Source organism: Lagenorhynchus albirostris, chromosome 5, assembly GCF_949774975.1.
Source record: "Lagenorhynchus albirostris chromosome 5, mLagAlb1.1, whole genome shotgun sequence".
NCBI classification, from domain to species: Eukaryota; Metazoa; Chordata; class Mammalia; order Artiodactyla; family Delphinidae; genus Lagenorhynchus; species Lagenorhynchus albirostris.
Window position 1 is genome coordinate 41,636,736 of NC_083099.1, and position 24,212 is coordinate 41,660,947.

The 24,212-nt window shown below is 39.7% G+C and overlaps 2 protein-coding genes across 3 annotated transcripts in view; both read right to left on the reverse strand.

The window, feature by feature from the left end:
- Positions 1-179: 179 nt before the first annotated feature.
- Positions 180-10,891, reverse strand: TRIM59 (tripartite motif containing 59). The gene is made up of 3 exons (XM_060149205.1): positions 10,832-10,891; positions 9,796-9,866; positions 180-3,238 (listed from the first exon to the last, which is right to left on the reverse strand). The coding sequence occupies exon 3, from the start codon at positions 3,233-3,235 to the stop codon at positions 2,027-2,029; it is 1,209 nt and encodes a 402-aa protein (XP_060005188.1). The 5' UTR covers positions 3,236-3,238; positions 9,796-9,866; positions 10,832-10,891; the 3' UTR covers positions 180-2,026.
- A 2,992-nt stretch (positions 10,892-13,883) lies between these two features.
- The window catches only part of KPNA4 (karyopherin subunit alpha 4), a 94,579-nt gene continuing 84,250 nt past the window's right edge, over positions 13,884-24,212 (reverse strand). For both annotated transcript variants that reach the window (XM_060149925.1, XM_060149924.1), the window contains exon 18: positions 13,884-18,194. In XM_060149925.1, the coding sequence (XP_060005908.1) occupies positions 18,154-18,194 (41 nt within the window). In that variant the 3' untranslated portion in view covers positions 13,884-18,153. The remainder of the gene's footprint in view (positions 18,195-24,212) is intronic.

Genomic DNA, 24,212 nt, shown 5'->3' on the forward strand with positions numbered 1-24,212 from the left:
CCCAGTACTAACTTTTAAAGAGTTAAAGTAGATAGATAGTGCCCGTAAGTCCATATGAAAATCCCAAAGCAACCACTCCCGAGTTTGACTGCCCTATTAAGCCACTCAATGCTTATATCAAAATGAGTTTATTAAAATATATACTTTTGTTATACATAAACTTAGAAATATTTCAGGATTACATACTTTAAATTTTACAGTCTCATCCTCCTGATAAAAATACAAAAAGAAGAGCATGTATAAGACTCAGTTATTTGTATATTTGACTGTATTCACGCACACTACATAAAATTTATCCAACAGTAAAGTTCTACTAAAAACTGGCAAGTTACAAAAAATATTAAGGTCAAACTTAAAATGCTTCCGTTTTTAGCTGTGATTCATAGACATAGATTAAAAAATCTTGGCTTAAATCCTTTAAAAAGGTAGCACGACAGATGAACTCTGAAAATACATGGAGTCTCATATACTAGATACATGGCCTTGGGCAATTTACTTTTGTATCTGTTTCCTAATCTACAAAAGTGAGGATTAATACACACGAGAAATACGAGATTACAATTTTGACACATAATACCTAACATTTCAGTGCTAATACGTATTCCAAAAAGTATGTGGCATTTTTGTGTTGTAACTATTACTTTAATCAAGTCGATGCAACTTCAGTCTAAAGTTAGTTGGTAAGCTGAATATATACCTCCTCCACCTCCAGATGTTCTTTGCCCACACAACAGTTAGTCGTGCTATTCTGATTCTGATGTTCTGATTCTGATCATAAATTGACAATACAGCCAGCCATCTTAGTGTTCAGACTTGTTCTCAGTAGATAAGACACTAAGGAGTATTTTAGAACTAGTGCCCTGAGTACAGTCACAGCTATAGGACCTAATCTGACCTGGAAAATGTGTGAACTAAGTAAGGCTCCTAAATATGTAATCCAAGAGCCAATTTGGAATTTCTGGAAAGTGAGTGAGCTTATACTTACGATTACAAGGACAAAAGGGCTAAGAGCCCTACCACAAGCACCACGGTTCAGCCCCTGTTAATAAAAAGGAAACTAAATCAAAGGGATTTGACTTAATGACTAAGTAGGCTCCCTTTATAACACAATTCAAGAAAATACGATCAAATTATTGGTACTTTGGCATTAGCATAAGAGAAATTTCAACAGAAAATTTTAGACCTAACAGTTAACATGATGCCATTCAAATATGATGAGGGTGGGATATATCAATAATATTCCATTCTAGTAACATGTTTTAGAGTTTTTAGCCAAGAACTGATTTGACTGACATGACTAAGACTACACAAAATTAAATACAATCCTAAAATAAATTTACACAAACCATAGAATAATAAGTACTAGGGAATGTTACTGTTTGGTCCCTAATGGCACTTTAGCGTTCCCAAAGCAATAGTTTTATTAGGAGTGAATGCTGATATAAACATTTTAGAGCTCTTAAATCTACCTAAAACACATTGTGTGTGGATCACGTACATTTGATCAAACACATCTTTAATGTAAGCAATCCACTCTCACTATGAGACTTTGCTACTTGAATTTAAAACCTCTTCTCACCATCATTTGTCCATTCAAAAGTGTCAAGCTTATACCTTTCGGGATTTTGCCATCTTTTAATTAAAAGCTACGTATACACAAAGAACTGCAGAGCCAACCACTGCAGTATATAATGCTAAAAGATAATATTGGTACAAGAATATTTAAATATCACAGTGATATTAAGTCAACCTCTCAAACCAATAGAAATGGGATAATACTCAAAATCAAGTAATTACTAGATTTTGTTCTGGTTTTCAGAAAACGAGAGACATTGTCTCATTTCTAACTTTTGATGACACATTTTCTATTCAACAGAAGCATGAAAGGGATTATATTTGTTGCAACTCTAATAAACTTTAGCTTGCTATTTTATTTATCCATGCTACCCCTATTGCTCCATTTAGCAATGGTCATTAATTAGTCTCTGCTGTACAGAATAAGCCTACTTAATTCAGATTTGAATTTTCAACAAATTATTTTCCACATGAATTCCTTCAGTAAATATAAAGTGTGACACAGTAGATTCTTTAAATCATGCACATTCTTATATAAACTTTGGTAAACAGATAGAGAGGCTTCAGAAAAACACATTGAGGTGATTTCATTTAAAAAGGTCATTATGTGTTGGTTAAAAAAGAGGATCAGCGTCAGCATCACTGAAATTAGTGTAACTATAACAATGTTTAGAATCTTTAAAAATTCAACTTCTTTTTCCTCCTTATCAGGCCAGGAACATGGCATCCTTTTTGAAGAAATTTTCATTTCAGGAATGAGAAGTTTCTTAATCTGTCCAATTTCTGTTCTGCTCCATTCTTCTTTCAGTACTTGGCTTACTTGAGGATAAATTTCAACAGGCTGGACCTCAGGGAGTGGTCTTTGTTTCAAGACCTGCACACGTTGGCGGACATCATCAACTTTTTCAAGAAATTTAAGTGGAGGCTCTTCTTGTAAAGATGTTGTCAGTGTCACTAATTCACGCTGCTGCTCTCTTATTTCTTTCATTCTTTCAATTTGTGGAGTATATTCTAGATTAATCAGATTGCCAACATCACAAAGAGCAGTTAGGAAAAAATTTTTTTTTTGTTCTAATGTATCACTAAGCTCCTTAAAATACTGGAGAACAACTTCCTTATCACCTTGGACCATTTTCTCTGAAAGAGATTTTTGTTCTTCCAGCTTTTCAATAAGACGGGTAAGATCTGCCCAGTGTGTGTCAGTTAACTGTTCAAGTAGTTTTTCAGGCGTGTCCTTTTCTTTCATATAGGCACTTTGAAGGTCATCTATAGGATGACCATGATGTTGACCTATGGTAAGGCAATGACCACAAACTAATTTTTTATCCAGGAGACAGTAAACATTTAACGGCTGCCTGTAATGTTCAGGGCAGGTGACAATATCTGGATGGTCTTCTTGCTGGTACTTTTCAATAATAGCCCTTAACGCAAAATTAACAGGTAAAGACTCAATACCAGTTGGAGCAATTTCAATAATACTTCTGCAGTTAGGGCACTTGAGTGGAATGCGTAAAGGTCTCCATATATAAAAGTTACCAGATGCCTGTAGAACATTTTCCAAGCAATTTCTACAAAATGTATGAGAGCATGGTAGTACACGAGGATCTTCAAAAATACTGTAACAAATAGGACATGTTAACTCATCCTCAAAATTGTGCATTTCCTGTCAAGAGAAAAAAGTATTTTAATTCTACATACAACAAAGACACATGCACATATTATGTAAAGTTTTAGGTGTTAACCTCCAAATTGTTAATATACTGTACTTGTCATTTAAAAGAGTAAGATTTTTAAAATTAGCTTTCTATATAATGCAATTCCTAACACTGAATAATTGATCACCTTTAAGAGCTTATTTACTTTGGGATGTTCTGTTGAAGTCTATTTAATGATTATAACTAGTCTGTGCAACTTTTTACATTCTAAGATGCTAAAATCAAAACTATACACAAATCATGAATAGGTAAGACTAAATATTTCTATGAAATAAAAAGTTAATTCTTAACAAAATTACATTCTTCAATTCACACTCTCAGTTGGCTCAACCATAGTTTCTAAAGTAAGTTATTAAATTTCTAACTGTTCTATAAATTTCAAGTTTCTTGAATTTTGGAGTATTAGCGTGTATGCTTAAAGCCCTGAATCAGCACAGTGTAATAGTATCAAGTAATATTAATTTTAAGATTTGGAAGGGAGTAATATTTCTGAATTAGTCCTTGCGATAAAAAAGTTTGAAAGATGAAGTGTTGATTGTGGTAACTATGAATTACGGACCACTAGAGCATTAGTGGTAAAGAACATCATTAGTCATCTTTCCTTCATGAAAGAAATCCAGCAACAGTTCAGAGACCCTCTCTGACACAAGTAACTTGACGTCTTGGCAAGCTATTACTGATATTTCCAACAAGCCTTCCACGTGCCATTCATGCAAAATCTAAAGCTTACCAAATCCTCCTCTATAAAAACTGTTAGAAGTATCTACAAATAACTAATTGTACTTTTAAGAAACAAAAACCTCTTCAGACTTTTTTACAGCTCTTATGCACCTCATCTTCACCAACTGCAAAACCCAACTCATTCATTCTTCAAGTCTCAAGCTGAGTCCCACCTCCTCCCCCAGATTAGGTCCCCTAATCTCACTGAACACTGCACTTCTACTTTATAGCGAGCACTTAGATGGAGTTTATTTAAAAGAATTTTGTCGGAATTCCTTCAGGTCCAGTGGTTAGGACTCAGCACTTTCACTACCGGGGCCTGGGTTCGATGCCTGGTCAGGGAACTAATATCCCACAAGCTGCGTAGTGCAGTCAAAAAAATAAAGAATTTTGTAACATTTTTCAATACATGAGAATATAAGCCTGCAATAAGGGCAGGAACTGTATCTAAGCACAAAAGTTGACACACAGTAGGCATTCACTCAGTGTTGGTTGAATAAACACTGCCCCTTAAGAGACCAATGTTAATAAAATGCCAGACCTTAGTTTTGGGGGTTTTTTTTTTCTTTAAATAGCAAAATCTCTGCTTAAGAAAAGCTTTTATCAAGAGTCCATCAGAAAATAGAAAATACTCCATTCAGACTGACAATATTAAGAACCGTAATGAGCCAAGATGTGAGAGACTAATAAGCCTGAACTATGAGGCATTCCAGGAAACAAAAATAACTGGACAACAGAAGATGACATTCACTGCAGATAAATTTAAGTGCCTACATGTTGGGAAACCTTTATGACTACCCTTTACCTACAGAGAGCTCTGAAATAGAAAAACCACCCAAGAAAAACGTTTCTCAGTTTATTTCGGTGATGTCAGAATTCATAATGAAGGAATAAACAGAATAGCACTTTGCAAAGGAATAAAATGTGAGCATTGGACATATATTCAATTTAGATTTAATATCAGAGTTATTTAATGTAAGTACCAAAAATCAACTCTAAAACAGAACCCAACCTTTCCCTCCAAAGTCCTATATTTGTCAAAAAGTTAGAAATCATTTTCCCTGGGAACTCATTTAAGGACCCAAAAGCTCAACTTTCTTTAGAATGAAGATATTCAGTAACAATATTGTAAAGAAAATATCATCTCTTAAACTTACATAAAGTGGAAGCAAATATCCTGGTCTCAAAAGTTACTTCCATAGCACATAAAATTTTTAACAAAATTTAATCAGAAACGTGTAGATAACTTGAAGATACAGAAATCAAATCTAAGACTACCCTCTTCTAGCTGATTTTTGAAAAACTGATTTTAGGCAACAAATTTGTAAGTCCGAACTGGCTAATAGAAGTAAGCCTGATTGAAAATAACTACGTAAGGCCAGGAACTTTCTAACTCTGGTTGCTGCCTGAGAAACAGAAGATAAAGGTGGCTATCATGCTTAGGGGCTAGTTCTTACAGAAACTAGTATGAAATTTTATGCATCAGAAATTTTCCATAACCAGCCTAGACTCCTGAGGGGGAATAAAGGAGCAAAAAATTTTCCTATGAATATTTTCTGGTACGAACATCTTGGATTTAGCTATGCTGTGTGTATGTAACAACACTGGAAACTAGAAGACAATGAAGCAATTCTTCAATATTCTCGGGAAAACATGGCTTCCAACCTAAAATTCTATACTCAGACAAAGTAAATAAATTTTGTAGATAGTCTAAAGATAGTTTAACACAAGAGGTCTCAAAACTGAACCACCCATCACCCACCCTTTCTAAAGAAGCTGCTGCAGGAAGAAAAGAAAAACAATAATTCTCACCAGGATAACTATGAAATGAAGTCCTGGATAACTGTGCAGCAAGCCTAGAGAAACAGTAGTCTGGAGGAAGAAGACAAATCCAGAAGGAATGCTTTTAAGTAAATAAATGGAACTGACAACATTTCACGTGTCTGAACATATTGAGAGGTAATGAGAAAACTAAATTTAGGGAAAAGTGATGGAATCATGAAAAGAGGAAATACTACAACACATTATATAGCTCAATTGTCCTATTTGTTATAATATTTTAAATATTAAATATTGATTTTACCAAAAAGCATGACTGTTAAGGATTGAATGTGTCTCCCCAAACTCGTAAGTTGAAATCGTAACCCTTAATGTGATGGTATTAATGAGGTAGAGCCTTTGGGAGGTTATTAGGTCATCCGAGTAGAGCCCTCATGAATGAGATTAGGCCCTTATAGGAAGAAGAGATACAGGGCTTGCTGCCTCTCTTTCTCTGCTCTTGGCCATGTGAAGACACAGCAGGAAAATGGCCACCTGCAAAGCAGAAAGAGAGCTTTCTCCAGAACCCAACTTTGCCAGCATCCTGATCCTGGACTTCCCAGCCTCCAAAACTGCAAAAACATAAATGACTGTTGTTTAAGCCACCTAGTCTATGGTATTTTTGTTATAACAGCCCAAACTAAGAAACTGACAAAATTATGTTGGGAGGAGGGAATAAGGGAAGGAAACAAAGTTTAAGAACTTATCTTAATCTTCTAAGAAGTCAATATATGCCTAAAAGTGAAAAATCAAGAAATCACATTAAAAGCAAATTATTTATGAATAAAGAAGCAATACCAAAAGAAATATTTAAAAGAAATGAAGTGACTGCTTCTGGAAAGCAGGAATCAAGAGTGGGGAGAGTGAGGGCAGGAGGCTGCTGTTTTTCATTATAAGCCTAAGTTCTGTTTTACTTTCAACTATTAACATACAATTTAAAATATTAAAATTTTAAATAAAGAAATAAAGACAATCCCACATGCATCCAGGAAGAAAAGTAAGATACCCAAAAAAGGAAAACAATACATAATAGTCTCAGAATTCTCTGGGAGACTATAATTTCCAAAGATGGCCACAACAATTAACTTCCACATGTTGTTCTGTGACGTGACTTTGCTGGTATTCTCCTATCAAGAGATGAAATCTATTCTCCCCTCAAAAAGATCTGGGCTTGGGGCTTCCCTGGTGGTCCAGTGGTTAAGAATCTGCCTTCCAATGCACAGGAGGCGGATTTGATCCCTGGTCAGGGAACTAAGATCCCACATGCTGTGGGGCAAGTAAGCCCATGTGCTGTGGAGCCTGCAGCACAACTAGAGAGAAGCCCGCATGCCGCGACGAAGATCCCGCGTGCCGCAACTAAGACCCCATGCAGCCAAATAAATAGATAGTTAAAAAAAAAAAAAAAAAGATCTGGACAGGACATGTGACTGCTCTGACCAATCTGATACAAGTGACACTATGACAGTTCTGGGTATAGCCCTTAGCTAGCCTAGCAGATTGCTGCCTCTTCGCTATGTGAAAAGTCTAGGCTACTCTGCTGATGAGAGAGGCCAAAAGGAGAAGCAATGAGGTCCCAGACATGTGAGTGAAAAAGCCATCTTGGACATGCAGCCATCCAAACCATCAGACGTTTGTTGCACAGCAGTAGATAACCAGAACATCTCCAGAGCAACTAGGAATGCTAAAAGACATGTAGCAATCAATATCCACAAGGATCTGGAAGGAGAAGGATATGACCTAAGAATTCTATACCCAGCCAAGATGTAATTTATCCATATGAAATAATAAAAATACTCTTTAGCAAAATCTACAGGGTTAAAAAAAAGTTCTACATGGCAGAGCTGAAGCCATATACTTTCATTAACAAACAGAAGTAGTATAAAAAGGATTTATCTAAAAAAAAAGAGAGAAAAGAAAATGAACCTAGGAAAAGCAGAAGAAAATTCTAATGCATGATGAAAACCATGAATTAGAATATAGAAAATTGTTAGAGTTGATAAACCCAAGAGCTGGCTTTTTAAATAAACAAGCCGGGCTTCCCTGGTGGCGCAGTGGTTGCGAGTCCGCCTGCCAATGCAGGGGACACAGGTTTGTGCCCTCGTCCGGGAAGATCCCACGTGCTGCGGAGCGGCTGGGCCCATGAGCCGTGGCCGCTGAGCCTGCGCGTCCGGAGCCTGTGCTCCGCAACAGGAGAGGCCACAACAGTGAGAGGCCCACATACCGAAAAAAAAAAAAAGTCACCAAGAAATATGAACGTAAAAAAGAAATCTTTTCAGAAATAAACCTGAAGCTAAATCATCTACGTATAAATTATTTCACAAATGTCTTGTGCTTAAGTGTCAAAAACAAACACATACTGAATTTCTAAACTTTTTATGCAGTCTTTCTCCAGAGGGCCGATATCCTGTGGAGACTCCATAATGTCTAACCAGCATATTATGGATGGTCAGCACTGACAGCAGATGATGGAGAACTGGGCAGTACCAAAAATATCATTACCCATTCTCCTGTGTAAACTATTCTTTAAGTTTTAATTCCCTAATGCATTATTGCCTTTCATCTCTAAACATGAATGGTTATAAAACATTCATTACATTTTACACCTTCTGAAGAGAAATTTGCCACATTATAGTTAGATGACTTGCTCTAGGACTTAGAGTGAGTCAGCTATAAGTCTGGGAAAATTCAAGAGGTGCCACTTCCCAGGCTGGGTCTCACATCTTTGTGGCCCTACCTAATAAAAAGCACATTTTATGCAATTCAAGACTTACTTTAGAAATACTACATTTGTGCCATCTATAAATATGGGGCAAGATTTTTAAAATACTTTTGTACATATAAATGTACAAAAATAATGAAAGATCACCTAACTCTTTCAAAACAAAATCCTATGGTCAGATCTGATTTTAACTCTGCCCATTTGCACTGTTTTCCTGCATTTTGACATCAACCTGTTTCCCCAAACTAAAAAAGAAACTATTAATGCAATTTAACCAGGAACTGATATGAGCAGTTAAGATTTTCTTTGCTTTTTTAAAATATTTTTAAAAGTGAAAAATACATATATATTTGGTGGGAAAAATTCAGCAATATGTTTGCTGGAAAGAAATGTTAAAACTAACATCACTGGACTTCCCTGGTGGCACAGAGGTTGAGAATCTGCCTGCCAATGCAGGGGACACGGGTTCGAGCCCTGGTCCTGGAAGATTCCACATGCCGTGGAGCAACTAAGCCCGTGAGCCACAACTACTGAGCCTGTGCTCTAGAGCCTGCGAGCCATAACTACTGAGCCTGCATGGCATAACTACTGAAGCCCGCCCATCTAGAGCCCATGCTCAGCAACCAGAGGAGCCACCGCAGTGAGAAGCCCACACACTGCAGCAAAGAGTAGCCCCCGCTCGACGCAACTAGAGAAAGGCCCGCACGCAGCAATGAAGACCCAGTGCAGCCAAAAATAAATAAATAAATTTATTTAAAAAAATAAAAAAACCAATATCACCCAAAACTAAAATTTCGTCTTGCCAGAATAAACTATGGTACCTTACTTTAAAGGATAGCTACCTGGTCATTAAAATGGAATGCAGACCAATACGAAAATATATGGTAAAAAGGTATCCAGATAACTTAATAAATTCAACTATTCAGATAAATTCAGATAAACTATTCAGATAAATTCAGATCTGTATGTGTTAAATGTGTGTGTCTGTATTAAGATACACACATCCTTGTAAGATTTCTAGAAGAGTAAACAAGAGTTAACAGTGACTAACTTTAAGATATAGGTCAGATAAGGGAGTTGTTTACTTTTCACTTTATGATCCTTCTATATGGTTTGAATTTTATACACCACCAACATACACACCTTTTTTCAAAAGATTTAAAACTTTCCCCTTACATTTTAAATCACACGCTCAGTAAAAATTTACTGAAAATTTCTTTGGTATTTACTTAATCTCCCAGAACTTACCACTTCGTTGACCTTCTGGTTTGCAGACTGAATATATATCTTCAACTTTTTCAGATTCTTTTATTTTTATTCTAAAATAAAAATAATTTTATCTTAATGTTCTAGACTTATATTCTCAAAACGTATGTTAAGTATGATATCATAGGGAATGATACCGTGGTAATTTCACTGTCTTTGACGTTTACCTTCCCTAAGCGTCACTGTGTTTTTTTAAAAGTAGCGACAAATATCAACAGCTGTGGTGCAGCAGGATAGGTATCACCTGTACCTTGAAAAGCCCAAGTCTGTGACCAAATAAATTGCCACAAAGGACCTCTTTTTATAGCGTCAAGTATCTTATGAGCTCTTGAAAATATTAGCCAACAATCGTGATGACGGAGCAAACATTCACCGTCATTTTAGACTGCTGAAAGTTAACTGGAAGACAAGTAGCACCCATGAGAGTGAAATATTTTGCCAGCTTAAAATTATAAATCTTGATTTAGGTTATACCCATTAATACGTCTGTTCATCTCTCAATTCTACCATTTAAATGCTGACAGACCCTGGGTCAGTTTTACCTAGTGCCCCTCAGAACTGACGTTTCACATCTGTAAAATGGGCATAACTACACCTACGCGGTTAAGTCCAATGAGAATGCCTCCCAGAGAAAGGGCTCGAAACAGCAGTGCCCTTGCCCTTCCCCTTCCCGAAGGTTTGTGACAAATCCTCCCGGGCCTCTCTCCCAACGCGCCTCGGCGCCCTCCTTTCCGAGCCGCCGCGAGGCTGCCCAACTCGGCGGAGTCCAGCTTCTCTCCGCCTCCCCACCACAGAGGGCCTTCTCCCTCACGGAAATGCAGTTCCTTATTGGCGGGAGGAAAACGAGGTCCCCCAAACTCTCCACCTGGAACAAGAGGGACCCAAGACGCGGGGCCCAAGCTAGCCCTCTCCATCACCAAGCCCCAAACACATGCAGTACACCAGCCTGCGCTACAGGGAAAGAAGAGGGACCAAGAGCCGCCTTGTCGGACCGAAGAGAAGCTCCTTATAAACTCACCGTGGGGAAGGGAAAACCAGGCAACTCCACCAGCAGAAACAGAGCTCCACAGCCTGCGGGCTGACGCAGAGAGCTACTCAAATTCCCGCCCTCCCTCCTCTGCCCTGAGGGCCTTCAGGTTCCCAGATGAGGCGGGGCTTGAGAGCCTCAAGACGCAGGCGCAGTCTCCCGGCAACCTTCAACTGCGTAGCATCAGCCAATAGGAAGAGCGCGGGGCCGCTGTTCGAAAGTAAACCGCCGACCCCTGGGGCCGAGGCGGGGGCGTGATCTCTAGGACTTGGCACGAGGCCCGCGGCGAGTTTTCTGTGCCTGCGCACTAGGCGTGGGCTGCCGCTCCGGAGCTCCAGAGGCGCGCCGCAGGGGACGCTTCAGTGTGCGGCGGTGCTTCTTGCAGCCGTGACCCTGGCCTGGAGTCCCTCTTGGGGCCGCGGGATGGCGTCCCGGGAAAGGCGGGGCCTGGCGGAGGCAGACGATATTTACAAAAAGGATTCGTAGGGCTATTTTTTTTTTAACCTTGAGCCAAGCCGGCACGTCCTGATTCTAGACTTTAAAGCGCGGCGTCTTGCATTGTGACTTAATAGGTTCCCTGAGGCTTCCTGAACGCAAACGCACCCCAGTGGGCAAGCGCCGTCCTCCCTAAGCCCGGGTTTCCTTTTATTTACGGTATCTGGAGACATAAACCCAGCAGAGTAATTGGTTCAGCATAGGAGGAGAGGGCTTCTGATTATTGAGAATTCTCTTGTACTTAAGGAGACCTATCTCTGCGGGCTACTGGGACCTTAGGACTCATTTAGGACTATCTCCCTCTGTCTCTCCCTATTCTTCCTCCCACCTCTGCCCCCTCTTTCCACGTTATGAAATTATTGCCTGGCAATGACTGTTGCAAAGAAGTCCTGACTTCCAGTTCAATTTTTCCTCCAAGTCCCTATTTCACCTTCTTAACCCTTAGAATTAGAAAGCAAACAGTTCAGTAGTCCCTTCGCAGTTTCTTTTTCTTCAGAGACTTTATCCAGCTGTATGGCAGGACACTTTCATCACAGCTTCCCTCTCTAAAATGGAGTTAGAGGTCATTTACAGCTGTGCTAAATAAAGCAATGAGCCTCTGTATACTGTGCATTGCCGGTACTTTCAGGTCTTAGTTTCTTATACAGTAAATTACAGAAAAATATTAAACAGAATAAAAGTAATATCAGTGAGTCCTGAGTCCATCTCAGATGTCTTCACCAATTCAGCTGCTGAAGAGTTTGCTTATGATGTGTGGATTCCAGTGATATCCAAGATATCCGCTGTTAACAAGGTGACATATATCCGTTTAGATTTTATTATGCACATAGGTTTTCTGTTTAAACATTGTAGTCATCCTGATAAACAGTTTTTTAACTTGCTGTCAAAACAATATGTTGTGACTCTTTCCATAGCAATAAATGCAGTATACTGCTGTAAAAATATTCTTTCTTAAAAAAAGTATAAGGCAGATGTTAACAATGGACTTTGAATGATTATGATGTGTCCATGTAGATGCATCACTTGTAACAAAGGTATCACTCTAGTGGAGGATGTTGATAATGTGGGAGACTATGCATGGGGAGTAGGGCAGGAAATATATGGGAAATCTCTGTACCTTCCACTCAATTTTGCTGTGAACGTAAAATTTCTCTAAAAATAAGATAAAGTCTTAATATTTTTTTAAATTTAAGTGTAATTGCCTCTAGAATGCATGAATATTGCTGAATAATGCCTTGAGCTATAATTTTTCCCACCTGTGTTTCCCCCTGCACTTCCTTACCTAAAGAGTTATGTATGTAGCAAGAAAGCAGAAGTACCTTTCACTAGACTTCACTGGCATTTGTTTTCCAAAAAGCCTCAATCTCCTCAATCCATTGAGATAAATAACATTGAAGGGAAGAGGCTGAATGTTTGGGAGAAGTAAAAAGAGAGAAGCCCCCGAATAGAGGGGGCTATGGAGGGAAGCTATGACACCTAAAAGGAAGGGCTACATCTGTTCCTACAGGGAGACTGGCTTAGAGGCCCATGGATTCCCAACTCTACCAAAGATTTCTATAACCCAGCATGACCAGGAAGTGGCAGAGAGCTACAGAAGCCTACAAAAACAACGGCGGCCTCAGCAACAACAGTCAACTCTTGGCATACGTGGGTTCGTGGACTGTGATTCATGCACTCTCCAGAAGATAATGTTGGCCTGGAAAGACTAGACAAGAGTAACACTCAGATGTACAAGTACATGCTTAAAATCCATAAGCTTGAAACTCTGAGGTGCTAAGGTGCTCAGCCACCTAAAAAAAACAAGTGAGGAGGGAGAAAGCTCAGCTGCTCTGGGTCTCTGCCTGTATACTTGCACCAATCTCCTTTTGCTGGAATGCAGGAAAAGGATAAAAGATGAGAAATTTTTTGTGGTTATTAACAGGTCATACGAAGAGGAGGCAATAAAACATGAATTTTATGACAAACTTTGGTGCTTAGGTCAGACTCTCTACTTCTGTCTCCAGAGCCAAAACAGGAGGCCTCAGTCACAGAGAGGTGCCCCATAGGCAAGCTAAAACACTTTCTGATTTGGGGTTTTAATAGCTACTGAGTTTAAATACCTCTCTGTTGTCTCCCATCACATTGGCCTCACAGAATTATAGTAAAGAGAACATGCGATTTTCCAAATTATAAGGCACCCATGGTTCATCTCTAGGACTTCAAAGAAAGCACAGCCACAACTGGTGCCATGATTACAGTGGCAGTGAGTCAGGGACAATGAGCTAGGAGGATTTACCTAACAGTTCTGAGAAGGCCATTTTATCCGGAAAGAAAAGCACTCAGCATGATGCAGTGGAGTTCACAGACTCAGGGATTTGGAATTGGAAGAGATCTTAGACGCAATCTAGAAAAACCTCATCTTCAGAAGAGAAAAGCCTACTGACCATGTTGGCATTGCCTTAAATAACCTGAGTTTGAGCCCAAGTTTGATATTAGTACCTAAAATTATATAAACTACACAGTTTTAAACATTAGAATATATTACATAGAATTTATTTTCACACAGTCCTTTTCAGCTGTATCTCTGAATGCAGCTTGGAAAACTAAAAGGATGTCTTCTGTTCAACAGTAGTTTACCTCCTAACTAGTTTCCCTTTCACTTATTGTCTATCATTAAGAATCATTTTATTTCAAATGCTGCTTTTTTTTTTTTTTTTTGGCTGCGTTGGGTCTTCGTTTCTGCGCACGGGCTTTCTCTAGTTGTGGTGAGCGGGGGCTCGGGGGCTACTCTTGATTGTGGTGCGCGGGCTTCTCGTTGTGGTGGCTTCTCTCGTTGCAGAGCACGGGCTGTAGGCATGCGGGCTTCAGTAGTTGCGGGCTTCAGTAGTTGCAGACATGGGCTCGGTAGTTGTGGCTCGCAGGCTCTAGAGAGCAGGCTCAGTAGTTGTGGTGCTTAGTTGCTCCGCGGCATGTGGGATCTTCCTGGACCAATGTCCCCTGCATTGGCAGGTGGATTCTTAACCACTGCGCCACCAGGGAAGTCCGCTGCTAACTTTTTTTTGAGTGGGGAGCCACTAACTGTTTTTTTAATTAAGATATAATTGACACATAACATATGTGTTTCAGGTGTACAACAAAATGATTTGATATTTGTATATATTGCAAAATGATCACCACAATAAGTCTAGTTAACATCCATCGCCACAGTTACAATTTTTTTCTTGTGTTTAGAACTTTTAAGATCTACTCTTTTAACAACTTTCAAATATATAATACAGAATCATTAACTATAGTCATCATGCTGTACATTACAGCCCCAGTGACTTGCTTATTTTATAACTGGAAGTTTGTACCTTTTGAAACCTTCACCCATTTCAACCACTCCCCACGCCATTGCCTCTGGCAACCACAAATCTGTTCTCTGTATCAATGAGTTTTGTGCGTTTTTTTTGGCAGGGGGGTAGATTCCACATATAACAGATCTTTCAGTATTTGTCTTTCTCTGTCACTTAGCGTAATGCTGTTAAGGTCCATCCATGTCATCACAAATGGCAAGATTTCCTTCTTTTTATACATATCACGACTTCTTTATCCATTTATCCATCAATCAACTCTTAGGTTCCTTTCATGTCTTGGCTATTGTAAATAATCCTGCAATGAACAAGGGGGTGCAGATACCTTTTCAAGGTAGTTTTTTTGTTTCCTTCAAATAAATACCAGAAGTGGAATTTGTTGGATCATATGCCACAAGTTTTTTTAAATGTTCAGTTTTATGGGTGGCTTTAACCTTAAATAAATTTGGAGATCTCTTAATTTAGGCACTTAATATTCAATTTTCTAGAACATTCTGTGTAACTGTTATGCCATCATCACATTTATTTTAATTATCCAAACATTTTGAATTTCAAGAATTTTTTCTTATATGTCATTCACAGAATTTTAATTTTGATACAGTCATTTAATTCTCTAATCTATTTCATCAAACCAATATTTGGTTTTTGCCTAATAAATGCACAACATGAAAGATACAAAAACATAGGTCCTGTACTCAAGTTGCTTTTCTAAGTGAGCTAACACTCAGATATAGTACTTTTAAATGATAATATCAGATAAACTGTAGTCTAGAGTGATTGTACAGCAAACTGGGACAAGGAGTCTAGATCTGAAGTGTGGAATTCCCCAGACTGCTGTGACTGGTGACCTGGTAGCTGGAGCTGCACATAGGTGACCTTCACCTGTTTTGAGGTCCATAGAGAGGTTTCTATAGTAGATACAAATCAGAGTGTCTGCCCACCTCAAAATTAGATCCTCATTGGTCATATCTGTACTACACCACATTTTCAGGTTATGGTCTCTATCTCCTCTATTTAGAATGGTTGGATTTGCAGCAAGAAAGACAAGTCTGAGAGTGGCTAATATATTCCTAAGCCTGGTTGGCATCACAGTTGAAAAATCAAGAAACATTCGTTCAGTTAGAACACACCCTCACGCCATGCACAAAAATAAACTCAAAATGGCTTAAAGACTTAAACATGAGACATGATATCATAAAACTCCTAGAAGAGAGCATAGGCAAAACATTCTGTGACATAAATCGTACCAATGTTTTCTTAGGTCAGTCTCCCAAGGCAATAGAAATAGAAACAAAAATAGGCAAATGGAACCTAATCAAACTTACAAGATTTTGCACAGCAAAGGAAAACAAAACGAAAAGACAACCTACGGAATGGAAAAGAATATTTGCAAATGATGCAACTGACAAGGGCTTAATATCTAAAATATACAAACAACTCATACAACTCAACAACAACAAAAAACACCCAACTGAAAAATGGGCAGAAGACCTTAATAGACATTTCTTCAAAGAAGACATACAGATGGCCAGTAGGCACATGAAAAGATGCTCAACATCGCTAATTATTAGAGAAATGCAAATCAAAACTACAATGAGGTATCACCTCATCCCAGTCAGAATGACCATCATTAAAAAGTCTACAAACAATAAATGCTGGGACTTCTCTGGTGGTGCAGTGGTTAGGAATCAGCCTGCCAATGCAGGGGACACGGGTTCGAGCCCTGGTCCGGGAAGATGCCACATGCCGCAGAGCAACTAAGCCCGTGCGCCACAACTACTGAGCCTGCTCTCTAGAGCCCGCGAGCCACAACTACTGAAGCCCGCGCACCCTAGAGCCCATGCTTCCCAACAGGGGAGGTCACCACAATGAGAAGCCTGCGCACCGCAACGATGAGTGGCCCCTGCTCACTGCAACTAGAGAAAGCCCACGCACAACAATGAAGACCCAACGCAGCCAAAATTAATAAATAATTAAAAAAACAATAAATGCTGGAGAGGGTGTGGAGAAAAGGGAACCCTCCTACACTGTTGGTGGGAATGTAAGTTGGTACAGCCACTATGGAGAACAGTATGGAGGTTCCTCAGAAAACTAAAAATAGAATTACCATATGACCCAGCAATCCCACTCCTGGGAATATACCTGGACAAAACTATAATTCAAAAAGATACATGCACCCCTATGTTCATAGCAGCACTATTTACAATAGCCAAAACGTGGAAATAAATGTCCATTGACAGATGAATGGATAAAGAAGATGTGGTACATATATACAATGGAACACTACTCAGCCATAAAAAGAATGAAATAATGCCATTTTCAGCAACATGGATGCAACTAAAGATTATCATACTAAGTGAAGTAAGTCAGAAAGAGAAAGACAAATACCATACGATATCACCTATATGTGGAATCTAAAATATGGCACAAATGAACCTATCTACAAAACAGAAACAGACTCATAGACACAGAGAACAGATTTGTAGTTGCCAAGGGGGAGGGGAGAGGGAGAGGGATGGACTGGGAGTTTGGGATTAGCAGATACAAACTATTGCATTTAGAATGGATAAACAACAAGGTCCTAATGAATAGCACAGGGGACTACATTCAATATCCTGGGATAAACCACAATAGAAACGAATACTAAAAAAGAATGTCTATATGTATATAACTGAGTCACTTTGCTGTACAGCAGAGATGGGCACAGCATTGTCAATCAACTACGCTTCAATAAAAAAAAGAAAGAAAGAAACATTCAACTTTTAAGTTTTGGAGCCAGGGGAATAAAACACCTGTGTTGTTTAAATCCTCTGCTGAGACACTGTCCCATACTCTTTTAAAGGAGAAAGATTAAGGTCTTTCTAGTTACCAAGTCCCTCTTACTTGGCACATGACAATGTACATGTCATCCTGTATATTCAGGGGGCAAATGCTGAATACACGTGTGCGATAAGGCCCTGAAATAGTTTATGTGGATGATAATATATAGTGCCTTTTCTTTCCTTTTTGAGGATGCTCCTAACATTCATAATAACCAGAATTCACCCCTTTTTTTTAACATTTAGGCAGATTTGGAGACAGAAGCATATGGTGTGATTTTTCTCGTAGCCTGTCTCATTTTTGAGATTTTTCTAGCAATATATGAGTAAACACCAAGCAAGTTTTAGAGACAGCATTCGAAAGAGGAAGAGATTGTCATCTCACATATGCAATAACCTTAATTACAATGGCTAACCTTTATTAATCATTTACTATGAACCAGGCACTGTACTAAGTAATTCATTATCTCAATCCTCACAACCATTCTATAAATGTTACTATTTTTTAAACTTTTAAATGAAGTATAAAAAAACAGTGTCTCTATTTTTATCCTAATTTTACAGAGGAGGGAATTAAACGCCAGCAAGTTGAAATAGCTCCCTCAGGGCTAGGCAGCGCGGTTCTCTAATCCCAAAGCAGGTGCTCTTCATGCCAGGCTGTATGCTTTCATTTCCTTCCACACCTTCTGTATTGCTTTCTTAGGGTTGCTGTAAGAAATCAACACAAATTTGGTGAATTGAAACCAGAAATTTATTCTCTTGCAGTTTTGGAGACCAAAGTCTAAAGTCAAGTTGTCAGCAGCTACACCCCCTCTGAAGGCCCCAGATAAAAATCTGTCCTCATCTCTTTCAGCTCTGGCTCCAGAACTTCCTTGCCTGATCTTCCAGATCAGCTCTAGCTGCATAACTCCAGTCCCATCCTCTGCTTCACGTGGCCTTCTCCTTTTCTGTGTCATATAAGGACACTTGTCATTGGACTTAGTGTCAACCGGGGTAGTCCAGAATTATCTCATTTCAAGATCTTTTTTTTTTCTCCAAGATTCTTAACTACATCTGCAAAGACCCTTTGCTAATAAGGTCACGTTCACAGGTTCTGGGGGCTAAGATGTGGACATACCTTTGGGGGGAACCACCATTTAACCCGCTGTACGTTCCTAATGAGACCTCCGAGGGTTGTAGTTGTCACTTATACAGTGTTCAGGGCTTCACAGACTCACAGAAAACTAGATAGAGAGTGAATCCCAGAGATCACTTCCTCATTTTCAGCAGGGTGAACGCAGAGGCACCCAAAGGAGAGGTGCCTCTCGCTCAAGGTAACACAGCAAGTGCATCACAGATTCAAGGCCCCGCTTAAACTCCCTGATGCCCTATCCAAAGGCCACTTCACATGACCAGAGAATGACTAATATATGTCATTGTGTGGTTAATAGTGTTTTTCATCTGTCGAAGAATCATGATAATAACAATTATCCGTATGTCTCTGTGACAAATTTCTCTCAGATCTCAGGGCCAGGAAAAACTTTTTTTTTTTCACAACTAGACTAAGCTTCACATAGCTATGAAAGCTACATAATTATATCTATTTGTGGCCAACTGCTATATGTACGGTATTATGTCTAAATCTTAGAACTGGACCGATTTCCTCCTCTCTAGGCCAAATAAATTACTTTTCCTCACATAGCTTTTGTATTAGACATTTCAGTTGCAGCTTCAAGATACAAGATATCAGACACTGAAGTGAACCGTGAGGCAGACCACTCTGGGGAAGTTATGGAATACGGGGGCTCGGAGTCTTTACCTCCCTCTCACCTTCAGGGAAGGTGTGCAGGGTTGTGGAGAGGGTCTGTGAGGAGGACTCCCTCTGGAAAGGCTTGTGGAGGGCACTATCAGTCCCACCTCCCTCCCTGAGCGTCTGCCCCTCACCTCAAGCCTGGAGAGAAGGGCTCGGCTATGTCTACCCTGTGTTGGAGGGATTGAGTGCACTGGCATCTACTAAACACGTGGGAAGTCTAAGAGGTGACACCCTGAATGAAGGAGAATTGCTGCTGCATGGGGACTGGCCTGCCTCCCCCAAGCTGGTGGGCGCTGGGGAAGCATGAGTGCTCTCCAAGGATCACATGAGCAGCGTCGGTTTCCCTAAGGCCCTGCCCAAATGAACCAACTAGAGGGGAAAGCAAGCTTCAGTGGAGAAACCCTGAAAGTGTCCCAGGTCCTCCTACAGGCTGCAGAAAGAGTGAACAAGGAGCTGAGGGGAGCATATCCACCAGCCCAAGCAAACTCAGGTGAGACGTCCCCAAGGATAGACTCCAGAGAACCTGTGAAAGAACCCCAAAGGGCACAAAGAGCCTCAGGAGAAGAGAATCAGCTTCGAACATCACCCAGGCCCAGGGAATGCCATCCAGGCTCCCAGAGCATCAGTCAAGTGAGAACTTTCTTCTCCACCTTCTGCCCCAGTGCAGGAGGGACTAGAGACAGGAGAGACTGAAGTAGTTGGGATGGGGGGGCAGGGAGAAAGTAATTCAGAAATGAGCCAACCCTGTACCTTCCCCAGGAGTTGGCAACGCTTCTGTAGCTGGCCTTACCTCCCTGGCTGAGAGTGAGGGAGTAGCTGCAGTTTCAAGTGAAGTTAGAAGCTTAGACAGTGGGACTAATTTCTGAAATGAGACTGTATTTTGCAATTTGAAGGAGCCTCAGGGCTTTGTTGTGTTCCCCAGCAGTGACCAGAAAAGTCAAGCCTCCTGGCATATTCATGCAGGATCAGGGGAAGAACTTGCCCCGTGGAGTACATTTTAAAGGAACCATTGAAGAACAGAATTAAAGTTGCTCTGGAGCTGATATGTTCTTATTCAAATTACCAATTATATTGCGTCGAAAACAAAAGTCCCAATCTCCACTGCCTGTCATGAACAATTGGAGATCTATTACTCTTAAACAAAAAGATGTTTGTTATGTGGGACAGTGTTGGCAGAGATGGGTCCCAGCTTGTGACAGCTTAAGCAGACGGCCACTGTTCACCATTGCCTCCCTCATTTCACGGACCCTGTCTTCTGATTGCTCTCTCCCAGCAGCAATACAGTCTATTCACGTTCCCATGTAGAGCAGGTTAGCCATTTCTTATTAATAAGCTTCTGACTTCCCTACTCACAGGGTCAACTTATTTTTCCTAAAACGAATAAAACGTTCTTTCTCTACTAGCAATTCTGGCATCCACTGAAGAGACATTATGTTTTTCATTCCACACCCATTTTATAGCAACCAAAATGAGTTGTGCATTTATAAAGATAACATGCTGTGTGCATTTAGAAAGATAATCTTTTAGGCAAAAATTATGTAGCTGTCAAAACCATGAAATTCACATGTGTGGTGAGACTTTGCTTGACTAAAGTTCAGTGCTTCTGGTTCCTAGCAGTTATTAGGGAGTTATAAGCTTCAAATTCACTCACAACTTCTGAACTCTTGTTCACAAAGTTTACTCAGTCCAGTTGTAGGATTGACAGAAGTAGGTAGTGCCAGGTTAGTGACCTGTTACCAACACTAATTTATTTGATGACATTTCCAATAAGACAAGGGTCCATGTTTCATAAAGCTGGGAAGCTTTCTATTATTTAAAATTATTCAGGGACTTCCCAGGTGGCGCAGTGGTTAAGAATCTGCCTGCCAATGTAGGGGTCACGGGTTCGAGCCCTGGTCCGGGAAGATCCCACATGCCGCGGAGCAACTAAGCCCATGCACCACAACTACTGAGCCTGTGTGCCACAACTACTGAGCCCACGCGCCTAGAGCCCCTGCTCCGCAGCAAGAGAAGCCACCTCAATGAGAAGCCTGTGCACCGCAATGAAGAGTAGCCCCTGCTCGCCGCAATTAGAGAAAGCCTGCATGCAGCAATGAAGACCCAACGCAGCCAATAAATAAATAAAACTTTTTAAATTTTAAAAAATAAAATTATTCAGCTGAAGAATATTCTGCTCAGTCAGAAATGACTGACAGTGTTATTTTTATAAGTCTAGTGATCCTAGATTATGAAGAATCATTTGCAATTGACAAGAGAGTTACCACGGGAAAAAAATTACCTACTGAAACAGTTCCTAGTTCACATTGTAATATTCCAGAATATTTCGAATTTTCTCAAACGTTATTATAACTTTCAAAATATTTTCTCAGCAAAATATTTTTCACTTCATTTTTAAAAAAATATTACATAGTTATTGACTATATTTCCCACACTTTACATTTCATACCTGTGATTCATTTATTTTGCAACTGGAAGTTTGTAACTCTTAAATCTCTCTCACTTATTTCTTTCCTCTCCCCTCTGGCATCTACCAGTTTGTTCTCTGTTTCTATTTTGTTATATGTGTTCATTTGTTTTGTTTTTTAGATTCCACATGTAAGTGAAACCATACAGCATTTGTCTTTCTCTGACTTATTTCACTCAGCATAATATCCTCTAGGTCCATCCATGTTGTTGCAGATGCCAAGGTTTCATTCTTTTTATGGCTAATATTCCAATGTATATACGTGCCACATCTTCTCTATCCATTCACCTATTGATGGGCACTTAAGTTGCTTCCGTGTCTTGGCTATTGTAAGTAAGGCTGCAATGAATATTGGGGCGCATGTATCTTTTCAAATTAGTGTTTTCATTTTCTACTGATAGTACCCAGGAGTGGAATTGCTGGATCATATGGTAGTTCTATTTTTAATTTTTTGAGGATTCTCCATACTGTTTTCCATAGAGGCTTCACCAATCTACATTCCCACCAACAGTGCACAAGTGTTCCCTCTTCTCCACATCCTTGCCAATACTTGTTATTTGTTGCCTTTTTGATAATAGCCATAGTGACAGTGTGAGGTGGTATCTCATTGCTGTTTGGATTTGCACTTCCCTGAGGATTAGTGATGTTGAACATCTTTTCATGTGCCTGTTGGTCATCTGTATGCCTTCTTAGGAAAAAATGTTTATTCAGATCCTCTGCTTTTTTTTTTTTTTTTTTTTTTTTTGCAGTACGCGGGCCTCTCACTGCTGTGGTCTCTCCCATTGCGGAGCACAGGCTCCGGACGCGCAGGCTCAGCGGCCATGCTCACGGGCCCAGCCGCTCCGCGGCATGTGGGATCTTCCCGGACCGGGGCATGAACCCGTGTCCCCTGCATTGGCAGGCGGACTCTCAACCACTGCACCACCAGGGAAGCACCCTGCTATGGAATTTGAGGAAAAGAAAGGAAACAAGGGAAGAGTGAGAGCAATTTTCAGGGTAGGTCACAGAGCACACAACAGCTTGATTACTTTCCAGAGTAAGGGCCTTGGTGGTGGCAGGGGGGCGGGGGTGTGTGGAGGGGGCAGGCTGGGTAGCCACCTCCTCTGTGAGACAGTGTGTGGCCATCTGCTTTCATACAAAAGTCTTTTATACCTCAGGTTTGTGTCCCTTGGTCATCACTGCATATGCGGTCCAGTTAACCATTCTGATCTCCAGTGTGATTAACCTTCATATAGAATCTCTTCTCTAGTTCCACGCATTGCCCAGAATCTTCTTTATCTATGAATAGCCCCCTTCGTTTATTTTTGGCATAATCCATCCTTCTTCTCCTTGAGAGTGCAACAGAAGTCTTACTTTTATGGAAAGGAACTTTCTGACTCAGGCTAGAGGAATAGCTCTACCACCATATTTTGACTCTACCTAGAGAGAGACAGGTAACCTCTATTTATATACACAGATCTCAGACACTCTTTGTGCTTCTTTTAATCTACATAGCCTCAGAATACACCTGGGAAGCTTTTTTGCACCCTAGAGCTATTTAAATTAGGTTATCTTCCAATGAATAGAAGGATTTTTTTAATGGAACCATCTTTATTTTAAATGAAATTTTGTTCTAAATTAACTTTATTTCAAAGGCAAATATTAAAAGTTGTTTAGCATCTCATAAACTATCATTCATCATTTATATTAAAACCTAATCTTTTAAGACAAATACACAGTGGAAGGAGTAGACAGATCCATCTACCTTAAATGACTCTTAATTCACAGTTCTCTCTCACCATTCCAGGTGAGAATTATAAGAATTATAAGAATAACATTTAGAAAAACTAAACAATCATGCTAGTCATCACTCTAGTTATTTAATGGCAGCACGTTGGCTTATTTAACAGGTAATGTTTTCTTCCTTTTCCTTCACACACAAGTAGAAAAGCAGTGATTAGATTCCTCATGAAAGCAAATCCAAGGTTATTAGGGAGTCACTGTATGTAGTTTTATGTGCAGGAAAAAAATCTAATGAATAATTCTATCACTCCTGTCTATACATTATTTGCCAGTATTGAAGGAGCTGTGAACTAGATAAATGTTTACAAATGGATTTTAATTTTAGTATAGCTAAATATTTAGTATACTAAATATTAATAGCTGTGGATTTAATTTTGGATAAATGAAATCTTGGTACTAAAAGGCCAGGGGTTTGATAACTACCTGATGCTCATTATACAGAAATTTGTTTGCTTTTATAGCCATAGTACTTCTGAACTGTGCCTGTGATAAAGGGAAGCCAGCAGTAAAAAGCATGAAGGTGACTGAGAAGTAGCTCGAAGTATGCATCCCCTTGAATGAATAGTCTCAGCTGCCTCAATACACGAAGAGCAAATTATTTTGGCTCTTTTTAGCTGTGTGGACATCCCATCTCATTTCACAAAAGGTTTAAGGCAAACCATTATTCTTAATTCACAATTTAAAAACT